Source organism: Camellia sinensis, chromosome 7 (genome assembly GCF_055761805.1).
Source record: "Camellia sinensis isolate YWXY chromosome 7, ASM5576180v1, whole genome shotgun sequence".
Lineage (NCBI taxonomy): Eukaryota > Viridiplantae > Streptophyta > Magnoliopsida > Ericales > Theaceae > Camellia > Camellia sinensis.
The window spans coordinates 111,302,746-111,314,325 of NC_138967.1; the positions used below are offsets into that span (position 1 = coordinate 111,302,746).

The 11,580-nt window shown below is 35.7% G+C and overlaps 1 protein-coding gene across 8 annotated transcripts; it reads left to right on the plus strand.

Moving 5' to 3' along the window:
* The first annotated feature begins 867 nt into the window (after positions 1 to 867).
* LOC114317554 (disease resistance protein RGA2-like) lies at positions 868 to 9,581 on the plus strand. Of its 8 annotated transcripts, none has more exons than XM_082879085.1 (8): positions 868 to 4,347; positions 4,642 to 5,090; positions 6,029 to 6,161; positions 7,049 to 7,111; positions 7,227 to 7,335; positions 7,475 to 7,644; positions 8,046 to 8,090; positions 9,185 to 9,581. In XM_082879085.1, the coding sequence occupies exons 1-2, from the start codon at positions 1,037 to 1,039 to the stop codon at positions 4,670 to 4,672; spliced, it is 3,342 nt and encodes a 1,113-aa protein (XP_082735211.1). In that variant the 5' UTR covers positions 868 to 1,036; the 3' UTR covers positions 4,673 to 5,090; positions 6,029 to 6,161; positions 7,049 to 7,111; positions 7,227 to 7,335; positions 7,475 to 7,644; positions 8,046 to 8,090; positions 9,185 to 9,581. The 8 variants fall into 8 exon arrangements, with proteins under 8 accessions (XP_082735211.1, XP_082735210.1, XP_082735213.1 ...); XM_082879084.1 differs by having other exon boundaries at positions 9,188 to 9,581; XM_082879087.1 differs by lacking the exon at positions 8,046 to 8,090 and having other exon boundaries at positions 4,642 to 4,853; positions 4,960 to 5,090; positions 9,188 to 9,581.
* Positions 9,582 to 11,580: the final 1,999 nt, after the last annotated feature.

Sequence of the window (11,580 nt, forward strand, 5' to 3'; positions counted from 1 at the left end):
TAGTTTTCAATACATATTTTTTAGTCTTCAGTTTTTAATTTTCAATTTTATCAGTTCAGCAGTTAAAACTGAATGTATTAAGTGATAATTAATTAAGTCCGTTTGATAACTACAGTTGATATTATTTAAAAATTTAAGTGCCTCTTAAAATATAGGCCAAAACTTAAGAAAAATTTTAAATATGAAATTTATTTAATTCTGACTGAATTTATAAATATTAAATATAAATATCGATATATATATTATAAAAAAAAATATAAAAGACAAGAATATATATATACACTTCTTTCTAGAGCTTAAATTAAAATATTTGTCAAAAGCTATATTTATTTTACTATTGAATTTTGTTAACATTCTAAATTTAAATAATAAATAAAAGAATTTAAATAATTTAATATTGATTCAAGATGAAAAATAAAAGTTTAAAAGTTTAAATTATTTAGAAGAGATCTAATGGCTATCAATTTGGGTGTACCTTCAATCATTCATTTTTTCTTTCATTAAATTTAAATTTAATAAAAAGTACTCAAAAATTATCTAATCTTTTCATTTAATATTCATCATCATTTTTATAAAAAAAAATCAAATTGAGAACTATCCAATCTTTCATCAAATTTAAATTTAATAAAAATTTAAAAAGATAAAGCTTTGGAGATTTAAAAAAAAAAATATTCATCAAATTTGGTAAAAAAAAGAAAATTTGGAATAAGATGGAAACTTTGAAAAAGACTTTCATCGTATCAAATTAAATATTTTATTTAAATTTAAAATCAAATTAAATGAAAAAATTAGTGAAAGATTAGACATGGTGTTAGAGAGTGCACACACTAACCAACTATTTTAATTCATCAGTAGGTAATGAGTCATTTTCCAAAGTCTTCCCCCATTTTCCAAGTCTTCCCTCATTTGTCTTTGCACAATTTTTATGAAACCTTTATTCTGATATACATCTCAACTTGGGTCATTTAGTTCTTGGCAAAACACTATTTGCAATTTTGAGAGCTCTCCTGGAATTGAATCCAGATATCAAGTCAACATGGCATCGTTTCTACCATTTGTGCTTCAGAATCTCAACTCCTTGATCCAAAAGGAGGTGGGCTTGCTTTGGGGTGTTGACAAGGAGATGAAAAAGCTTTCAAGCACTCTCACCACCATCCAGGCTGTCCTGCAAGATGCAGAACAAAAACAATTCCAAAACAAAGCAATACAAAATTGGTTGAGAAAACTCAATGATGCAGCCTATGAAGTAAGCGACATCTTGGAGGACTGCGAAACCGAAGCCCCCCAAAAAAGGCAGAGTTCTAGTTCTCTAAAGAAGGTAATAAGCACTTCCTTATTGACTTATCCTGTTGAGAACATTCTGTTCCGTCACAAGATAGGGAATAGGATGAAAGATACCATAGAGAACTTAAATGCAATTGCTGAAGAGCGGATGAAGTTTCATTTACGTGAGGTGGTTGTGGAGAAGCGAGTTGAATTGGCTGAAGGACGTGAAACCGGTTCTGCTCTAACCTATAATTTTCTGCAACTGTATGGAAGAGAAGAAGATAAAGAAAAAATTGTCAAAATTTTGGTTGAGAATATATGTGATTGCCAGGATGTTTCTGTCTACCCTATAATTGGCATGGGGGGGCTAGGAAAGACCACGCTTGCCCAAATGGTCGTCAACGATAAGAGGGTACAGGACCACTTTGAGCCTAAAATTTGGGTTTATGTTTCTCAGGATTTTGATGCGAAAAGGGTGATAAAAGCAATAATCGAATCCGTATCTCAGAGAACATGTGAAGTCTCATACTTGGATTCTTTGCAGAACAAGCTTCGAGAGATGCTAAATGGGAAAAGGTATTTGCTTGTATTAGATGATGTGTGGGACGAAAATCAAGACAAGTGGGATGGGCTAAAGAATTCACTAGCATGTGGATCAAAAGGTGCTTCCATTATCGTTACTACTCGTGTTGCAAAGGTGGCATCAATCATGGGAACTGTTCCAGCACATCACTTGTCATTTTTATCTGAAGAAGATTGCTGGTTGTTGTTCAAACAACGGGCATTTGGACACGAGAATGAAGAGCGTCCAAACCTTGTGGCCATTGGGAAGGAGATAGTGAAGAAGTGTGGGGGTGTGCCTTTAGCTGCAAAGGCCCTTGGAGGGCTATTGCGCTTCAAAAGTGAGGAAACAGAATGGCATTCTGTTAAAGAAAGTGAAATTTGGAACTTACCCCAAGAAAAAAATTCCATCTTGCCTCTCTTAAGATTAAGTTACTATAACCTTCCATTGGAATTGAGACGGTGTTTTGCTTACTGTGCCATTTTTCTAAAAGGTTCTAAAATTGAAAAGGAAAAACTTATTCATCTTTGGATGGCTAATGGCTTTATTTCATCCAGCGGAAAATCTGAGTTAGAAGATATTGGTAATGGTATATGGAATGAGTTATATTGGAGATCTTTTTTCCAAGACGTGGACAAAGATCCATCTGGCAACATTATTTTCAAAATTCATGATCTTATGCACGATCTTGCCCAATCCATTATGGAAGATGAATGTCATATGATGGAGGCTGAAAGCTCAAAGAATATTTCAGCACAAAGAATTCATCATGTTACACTGGTTGCTGACTATGTGCACCGAGGTGTCTTTCCTAAAGCATTATATAGAGTTGAATCCTTACATACAATTCTTCTACAATATAGGCAGCCAAACACTCTCTATACTAGTGATGTTCCTTTTTCTTGTGACTTCACAAATTTTGGTTCGTTACGAGTGTTCGATGCATTGGGCACCAACATGGGGCAGTTGTCATCTTCAATTGGTAAGTTAAAACATCTAACGTACTTGAACCTTTCTCATACTCCCATTCGTACACTACCAAAGTCAATTTGTAGCCTTCACAATTTGCAGACTTTAAACCTAAATTACTGTTTTGAGCTTCAGAGGCTGCCCAAGAACATGAAATCCCTAAGAAACCTCCGACATCTTTATTTGGAAGGTTGTGACAAAATACAGGACATGCCTCCAAAGCTTGGGCATTTAACTCTCCTGAGGACATTAAGTTTATTTGTCGTGGGTGAGAGTAGAGGTCATCGGGTAGTTGAATTGCAATGCTTAGATCTTGGGGGAGAACTGTGTATCCGTCACCTTGAGAGAGTGAGAAACTCAACGGATGCCAAAGAAGCCAATTTGGTCGGAAAACAGAACCTCCGAATCTTGAAGTTATCATGGGGACATAACAGTGAATCAGAATCACAAGCAAATGTCGAACAACTACTCGAATCCCTGGAACCTCACCCAAATGTTGAAAAGTTGGTCATAGACAATTACAGAGGTGCCTACTTCCCACTTTGGATAAGGGAATCAATTTTTAAAAACATAATTTCTATTGAGCTACATAGCTGCAGAAACCGTTTAGTACTTCCAGCGTTTGGACAGTTGCCTTCCCTGAGACAGCTTGATATTTCCGAAATGGATTATGTGGAGTACATTGACAATTACTTCCCTGGCGGAGGCCCAGTTAGAGGATTTCCGGCTTTGGAAGTACTCCATATTTCTAAGTTGCCAAATTTGGTAGGGTTGTCAAGGGAGGAAGGAAGAGAGCTACTCCCTTGTCTTCACGAGATAAACATCCACAGTTGCCCAAAATTGACCTTGCCGCGTCTTTCATCACCAAAACTCTTGAATGTTGCGAGTTCCAGCAACGTGGTACTAAGTTCAATCTCAAATCTTAATCATCTCACTACCCTTTCAGTTTATGGCGGGGACATGATTTCTTTTCCAGAAGAGATGTTGCAAAACCTAACTGTTCTTGAATCATTGAGTATCTGGGGTTGTCATGAGATTGAGTCTTTGCCAGATCATGGGTTACGAAGCCTAAAGTCTCTCCAACGTCTGACGATTGACCACTGCTATAAATTGAGTTATTTATCTGAGAGTTTGGGACACCTCACTGCCTTGGAGGAATTGAATGTTAGTGGGTGTCCCAAGCTAGTGACTTTGCCAGACAGCATTAAACATCTTGTTTCTCTTCGACACCTAGAAATTCATGGTGAACTTTGTGCAGAGTCGAAGACTTTGCCTGAAGCATTGAAACATGTCCCTGCACTTCAATCTCTATCTATTTCTGGGTATACAGAGCTCACATCACTGCCTGAATGGTTGGGAAACCTTACGTCACTTCAATCATTGCGCATTATTTACTGTCCCAGGATTCCATCACTTCCACATGGCTTTCAAAGGCTAACCAACCTCCAAACTTTGAGCATTAATGTATGCGGTCCTGAATTGGTAAGGCGATGTCAAATGGAAAAGGGGGAGGATTGGTATAAGATAGCACATATTCCAAAAATCAATCTGTAAGTGCTTTTTTTTTTTTTTTTTTTTTTAAAGATTAGTAAAATGTTTGAGTTATTCATAAAGAACAATTGCTTTACTTTAAAAGGTCATATTATTGTTCAGTAAGTATATTATATGTTTGTATACTCACCAAAACAGGCCTTAGATCTGATCTGATCGAAATCCGAACTCGATCTGATCTGATCTCTCTCGCATGTTGTTAGATCTGCTGATTAACAAGGTTTCAAGCAAGTCGTTTTTATTTTGTTTTTCATTAACAAGTGTTAATCGGTGTTTGATTTCTTTGTAGGTAGAATGGTGAGAGATCGATTACAACTTACATGAACTTGTAAAGGAAGAGATAGAGAAGAAGGATTCGAGTACGGAGGAGTGGAAGATCGTGATGGAGAGAAGCTTCAATCACATGGACAATGAGGTGATTGCATGGAACGACAGCGTTCTGCGCGCCGATTGTCGATGCGAGCTCCAAACGCCGGAGTGCAACACAGTTGGATCTGATCTGTTTGTATACTCACCAAAACAGACCTTAGTTACTAGTCTGCAACAAATGTCGATCTAATCTGATCGAAATCCGAACTCGATCTGATCTGATCTCTCTTGCATTTTGTTAGATCTGTTCATGATCTGACCAAAATGCGAACTCGAGTACGGAGGAGTGGAATATCGCAATGGAGAGAAGCTTCAATCGCATGGACAATGAGGTGATTGCATGGAACGACAGCGTTCTGCGAGCCGATTGTCGGTAAGAGTATATAGCTATCTCTCTCTCTCGCATACTCTCTCTCTCTCTCTCTCTCTCTCTCTCTCTCTCTCTATATATATATATAGCTATATAATTGTTATATGAATTTGGTTGTGGTAAGAGTATGCGGATAACCTGTTCGATGAAATTCCAAAATGGGTTTCGAATTAGAGAAATCATGAAAGTCTGTTGGATGAACTGGGTTTGGACTGATTGTCTTTTGATCATATAAAAAGATGCTGGAAATAAGAAGAATTCAAGGAATGATACTCTATATAAGTGGAATGAGTTTGTTGCTTTATAGTTCTGTTTAGCTTGGAGTGGACAAATTAGGTGGATATAAATCATACTCATATTGCTGGTTATTTTTTAGGTTTTCTTTGAGCTTCTATTAGTTGTTAGAAAAAAAGTAAGAGACAGATGCAGAGTTTTTCTTTGAATTTGACTTATTGTACATGTGTGAGAGTTTTGTAATGGTTGTGATTGAGGTGTTCTGTTGGTTGTGGAACTTGGGGGACATACTGTTATATTGTGGGGGTGTGAGATCGTCGGTGTTATTGTTTAATATTATTCAATATTGATTTGTAAATCTGGTGTTGTTTGTTTTTGTTCATGTAGCTTCAATATTGATTTGTAAATCTGGTGTTATTGTTTAATATTATTCAATATTGATTTGTAAATCTCTGTGAATCTGCTTTATAACTGCAAGCATTAGTTCCAATTCATTCCAGATAACTTAACCTATATCCCAAGTTCCTAACTTCAATATGTCTTGCTAACAAGCGTGCACACCAAAGAGGAAAAAAAAAAAAGAAGCTTCTATTTCTTGATTTTCCCTTTCTCTCCCCAAAGCACTCCTCAAATCCTTTATCCAAGCACTGATCCTTGGCAGAGTCATTGAGCGATTACTTTTTTCCCCCATTTCTTATGACTTGTAGGTTCCATTTTGCCCAATGGTTGGATCAGAAGTGTAATTCTTCAGAAGTGAAGAAAACTGAGGTTTTAATGGAAAATTTCCATCGTGCAATTGGTCTACGCATCAAGGAAAATAAGGAAGTTTATGAAGGAGAGGCAAGTTGCCCCTATCTATTTTTATCAATCATAGTTTATTTTGTCCAATGATCTTGTGACTTTTTGCATATTATTTTACGATTTTGGTTCCACTTCCTGATGTGTTCTGGCAAAAGACCTCTGGTTATTTTGAGTAATTATGCTCAATTCCTAACTGATGCAGCAGAGGATGGACTTGTATCAACTCATAGACAAAGAAATTTAAAGTGGTATCTGAATTTTTACTTTGATTGAAGGAAATTCAATCATTCTCATTCTGAAATTTCAAGTGGTATCTGAATTTTTACTTTGACATAGACAAAGAAATTTAGGTCAACGCTTTGAAGATGGAATGTTGAGTAATCTAAAATTTACAAATGTTACAAGCAAAACTAGTTCAGGCTGTAAACCACCACGCTTTCAAGCACAATCTCATATAATTAGGATTATTGTAAGGTTGGATGGACTTTATCTCAATTTGTTTTGATATATAAAACTCAAATGGACCTGCTGAATGTGAAATAGGAGAACACCAAATATGTTTATAGATGGAGTCTTAAAATTATCTAATTTGTTGAGTTTGAGAAGTTTTCCCCTCCCAAGGCTAGGTTTTTGGTTCTGGTGAAATTGTTTTCATGTTGTTTCTCTGGAAGATCTAGGATCTTGTGTAGATTATGATATAGACTTGTTTAAAAGTTTATTATAAGCCCTTCTTCAAGCTTTCCATCAAACAACCATTCAGCATTGGTAGCATAAACTGATCTAATTAGCATGTGAGGTTACACTTAGCGTACCAGCTTGGAATTTTGAAATCTAATGTAAATAACTAGAGAAGGATGGATGAACATGAAATTTAACTCTCTCTCTCTCTCACTCAGCCAAAAAAAACTCTCTCTCTCTCTCAATAGGTGCCAGAGAAGCTCTAACTGTCCAATGTGTTGGAAATCCATTAGCCTGAAGAATCCTTCCAGGTTCATTCTGGGTTTTCTCTATAGTAATTTTAATTTTATATTTGCCATCACTTTCTTATAGTATATTCTTGCTGTTAGTTTCTTATATAATATCCTATTTTCTTTGTTGTGGCAGTCAGGAATTGCTTGAAGCTGTGGAACGGGAGAGGAGCTTTAGGTTTAATCCTTCAAGAAATTCCACAATATTCCATCATCCTACCCTTGGCGATTTCGAATTACAGCATGTAGGTTAATTCATAATTTGGTTGATCAACGTTTGAACGCTGAGTTTAACTATTTTTTATTAATTCATAATTTTTGTATTATTATTCTGTTCCACTTTCTGAACCAGAGTCTAAGTGTGCTGCTTTTTTACTTTTACAGAGGTCTGGTCCACAAAAGATGATTGTTTCGGGTGGAATGGTAAAGTTCAACCTTCGACTTTTGCCAAAGGACTTACCAGAAACGGGATCCAAAGCAACTAATTGGAGAAAGGAGGTTTTATCTCACTGGCCTTAAGCAGTTGGGTCAGGGCCTAGTTGAGTCATCAATTAGTAAGTTCTACTGCATTACTAATTACTATAGCCCTATTTCCTTCACATAAAGGTGTAAATAATATTACTTCCTTATTTTGTTAATCTGTGTTGCATTGCAATATATCATTTGGGAGGGTTTTTTTTATTATTTATTTTTATATCATACAGTGACTTCGGTTGGATACATTGGCCTGTGCACAAGTCATGCTTGGTTCAAAATTTGTGTTTCATCTAGTTCACAACAACTTTGTGTATATTTTCTGGGTCAATAAATAAGATCTTGTTGCCTATTCATTTTGTTTCAGTTATGTTTCATTACTACATGTTGCAATTTTATTATTTCTTGGTGGTTCATGAACATTGTGAATTAGGATTTTAATTGTTCTGATCTATTATTTACTTAAAATTTTATGCATCAGGCTTGCAATTACGGCCCACCCCCATTAATTGACAATAGTATTAAGGTTAGTTTATTTGCTTGTGTATAGAATCCTTGACTTTCAGATTTGATTTTATTTAGCTAATAGTGCAATTTGAAAATTGAATCCTTATTTTGCAATTTCTTTTTTTTTTTTTTTGGAGAAGCTTTATTTTGCAGATTTAGTGCAATTGAAATTATACCTTTTCTTTTTATATAAATAGCAGTGCTATATATGTTTTGAAATTATAACTTTTCGTTTTTTATAAATTGCAGTGCTATATATATATATATTTTTAAAGGAGAAAAGATGGCTTTTTTTTTAAAAAACGTCAGTAAATGTCGTCATATGACATCAGCGTTTAACTGTGACGGTTTCACATAATGGAATGTATGAGAATTTATGACGTTTTAAAAAACGCCGGTTAAAGTCATTAGTGACGTTTTATAAACGTCGTATACCTAAGACGGCGCCCGTATCTCCAACGAAAGTTATAAACGTCGCCTTAGCCTTTAACGGCGTTTTGTAGACTTATAGTGGCATTTTTTAAACGTCGCTAATTCTCAAAATTCCTGCAGTGAGTACATGGTTTAGTTTCACACTAGTGCATCCATTTCAATATCATTGACTACTTCTTTAGCTTTTATTGCTCTCATTGCCTCTCATAGTTTCATCAGTAGTGCATAAATACCGATTTTTCAAGAACAACATAGTTACTAAATGGTAACCATGTCGTGATCAGCGTGTCTAACCGTCAGCTAATTCATATACTAGCACCACAAATTGTTGTACCAAATTATTTGAGGAAGAAAAATCTTTTGTTTTTTTTTTTCAACGTGATTACATTTGAACAACATAAACCATATATTGTTTTGAACCTGAGATATCTAAGATTGTCTATTCAAATGGGTTTTGCTTTCAAATGGCCTTAGAAGCATAAAATGCCTAATGATTACTTTGTGCTGATTGTATGAATTTGTGGTTGCCTATGAGCGCATTGAGTCCTCCATGATTCAGAGATTGTATGTTTCTTTCTTTATTTATTTATGTTCATCTTTATGGATTTGTGCTTTCTTTTTGGTGTTGAAGGTTATTTGACTAGTTTTAAAGCATACAATATATGTTTGTTTTTATGATAGCAGGTGCTACTAGGCTTTCAGGTCACAATGACAGTAGCATGATAGCTGCAAGTTTTGCAGTGGTTGTAGCATTGGATACATTGCTGGCGGGGAATATATTGGGCTGCTTATTTTAGGTGTGAGGTTGGGTAACCGGAGGTGGTTTCATTCAGCTGTTCTGTTCTCAGACTCCTTTGTGTTAATTTATCTTCTGCGAAATAAAGATTAAATGCAGGTCGTACTGGGCTATGTGTAATAATATTAGTGTGTGATGGACACTGGGTGCTCTAGCCTTCTGAGGTTAGAGGGTTAGAGCCTCTTATCATGCCCACTATTTTTTTGAGCGATGATTTGAAGTTCAATTTCTGTTATAATTTTATATTCTTTCACTAGTGTTATGTAGTATGTATTTTGTGTTGATTATAGGAGTTTACTCTTGAATTTTAACTCTCAGGAATACCCAGCTAGATGTTATGATGAAGATAGATGATATTAGTACATGGATAAATTGGGAGACTAAACAAATGAATTAGTTAAAAACTAATAATTTTGGTATGAATTTTAGCAGAGCTCCTGTGTTTGCCTTACAACATTAAGAATGTGCAAACCACTCCATCAGCGGATCAAGTTAAAATGCTACAAAACTTATCTATTCTGATTGTAAGAGGAGCTAATTGGAGCCCACTAAATTAATTAGGCCCAATAGTCTAAGATTGGTGGGCCCGCATTTATTGCCATCAAACGGGCTGAATCGCTCTAACTCTCGAAAGGGTTCGGATCCACGAACCTAGAGATCCGAAGCACTTGGCTTCGAACGGATTCAGATGCAATCTAGAAGCCGCTTCATTAATGAGTTCCAGAACACTTGTGGACTCGGAGCTTTCCGAGATCTACTTACCCGAACCATGGGCGTAATGGAATCCGAACAAAGGACCCGATCCCGAGGACGGTGAGTGGAGATAAATTCACTCTTCGGTTAAACTAGCCTATACCTGGGTTGAGGTGGCATGATCTAGGGGGTCCCTGAGACTCGGCAATATTTGCGGCAGGGCGTTCTTTTGAACTACCCTGACCCTTTCGCGGCAGGACGTCCTCTGGGACTACCCCTAACCCTTTGGGATGATTGGGGATCATTGGTTAGGTGTAGCTAAGAAGAAGGGTTCACCGAGAGGTTGATCTCCTCTTCGAGGTTTTCCTCATCCTTGGAGAGCTCACCTCCTCGGACAAGGTGGTTAGAGAGAATATTCCCCATGTGCCTTGTACATGAGCTCCATCCTATATCATGAGGTGCCTATAAATAGCACCCACCCATTGCTTTACAAGGGATGGATTTTGGAGAGATAATTTTTGGAAAAGAATTAATTTCCCTTCTCTATTATCAACCTTGAGAGTAAAAGTGGGAGATCTATGAGAGAGTCTTGCCATTATTCTCTCTTTAACTATTTTGTCTTCTTCTTCACCCAATCTTTTATCTCCATCATCTCTTTGCTTTTGTGTTCTTAGTTGAGACTATTGAAGAATCTAAGCCTCTCATCATCTTTTAAAGAATTCGAATTTTTCTTCAAAGATTTTCGAAGATTTTCGAATTTTCCAACAATTTTCCTGAACCCTCTCATACACCGATAATGTAAATAAATCCAGTAAAGTGAAAAGCATTACAACGATACGGCAAGGACCTAATCCACACCACATAATTGTTCACACAACCGTGGTTTACTAATCAATTAATTAGAAGAGCCTAAAAACAGACACAATTGATCAATGAAATGAACTGTTTGCAAATTATGATGAAGAAATATTTGCAAACCTGCCATATTTTTCTAAATGATACTTGATAATGAAGGAGATATGAGCTAATTTTAAGAAATTGATCCCTTTTTTGGAATGGACAAACGATGGTAACCATCACTACTATAGCCATTCGAACTTTAGCCCTTTGTGTGCCAATGTGAATTTATGAGATCGCCTTCAATTTAACGATATGAATATAAATACACAAGATCTGGACCTTGATTTAATCAAATTCATGTATTAAATTGCATTGCAGATTTGGTAGATTACTCACATCACATTCATCATCAATTTAATCAATCAATCCTATGATCTGAGAGGGAATGGTTCCTGATTGTTGGGATAGACCTGCTCATGTAGGTCCATATATGGGTCAGAATTTTGTCAACACCGATTCAACTCCTTTATTTTTTCATGTTAGAACTTGTTTGGGAAGTCATTTTTTTTTTCAGTAATTTTTGATAAAAATATGAGAAAAAAAATTAATACATTTAGAAAAATTGTTTGAATTCTTATAAAAAAAAAAAATACATGCAAAAAGTAAACAAGAATATATCTTTTTTACTTTTTTGTATTAGTTCAATTTTTTAAAAAAATTTGTAATAATTTTTTGACTAAAATATTTT

Excerpts from the sequence above, each read along its gene's own strand:
- LOC114317554 (XM_082879089.1), top strand. The coding sequence starts at position 1,037 with ATGGCATCGTTTCTACCATTTGTGCTTCAGAATCTCAACTCCTTGATC. Across the intron at positions 4,348-4,641 it reads CATATTCCAAAAATCAATCT|AATGGTGAGAGATCGATTAC; the intron begins GTAAGTGCTTTT and ends CTTTGTAGGTAG.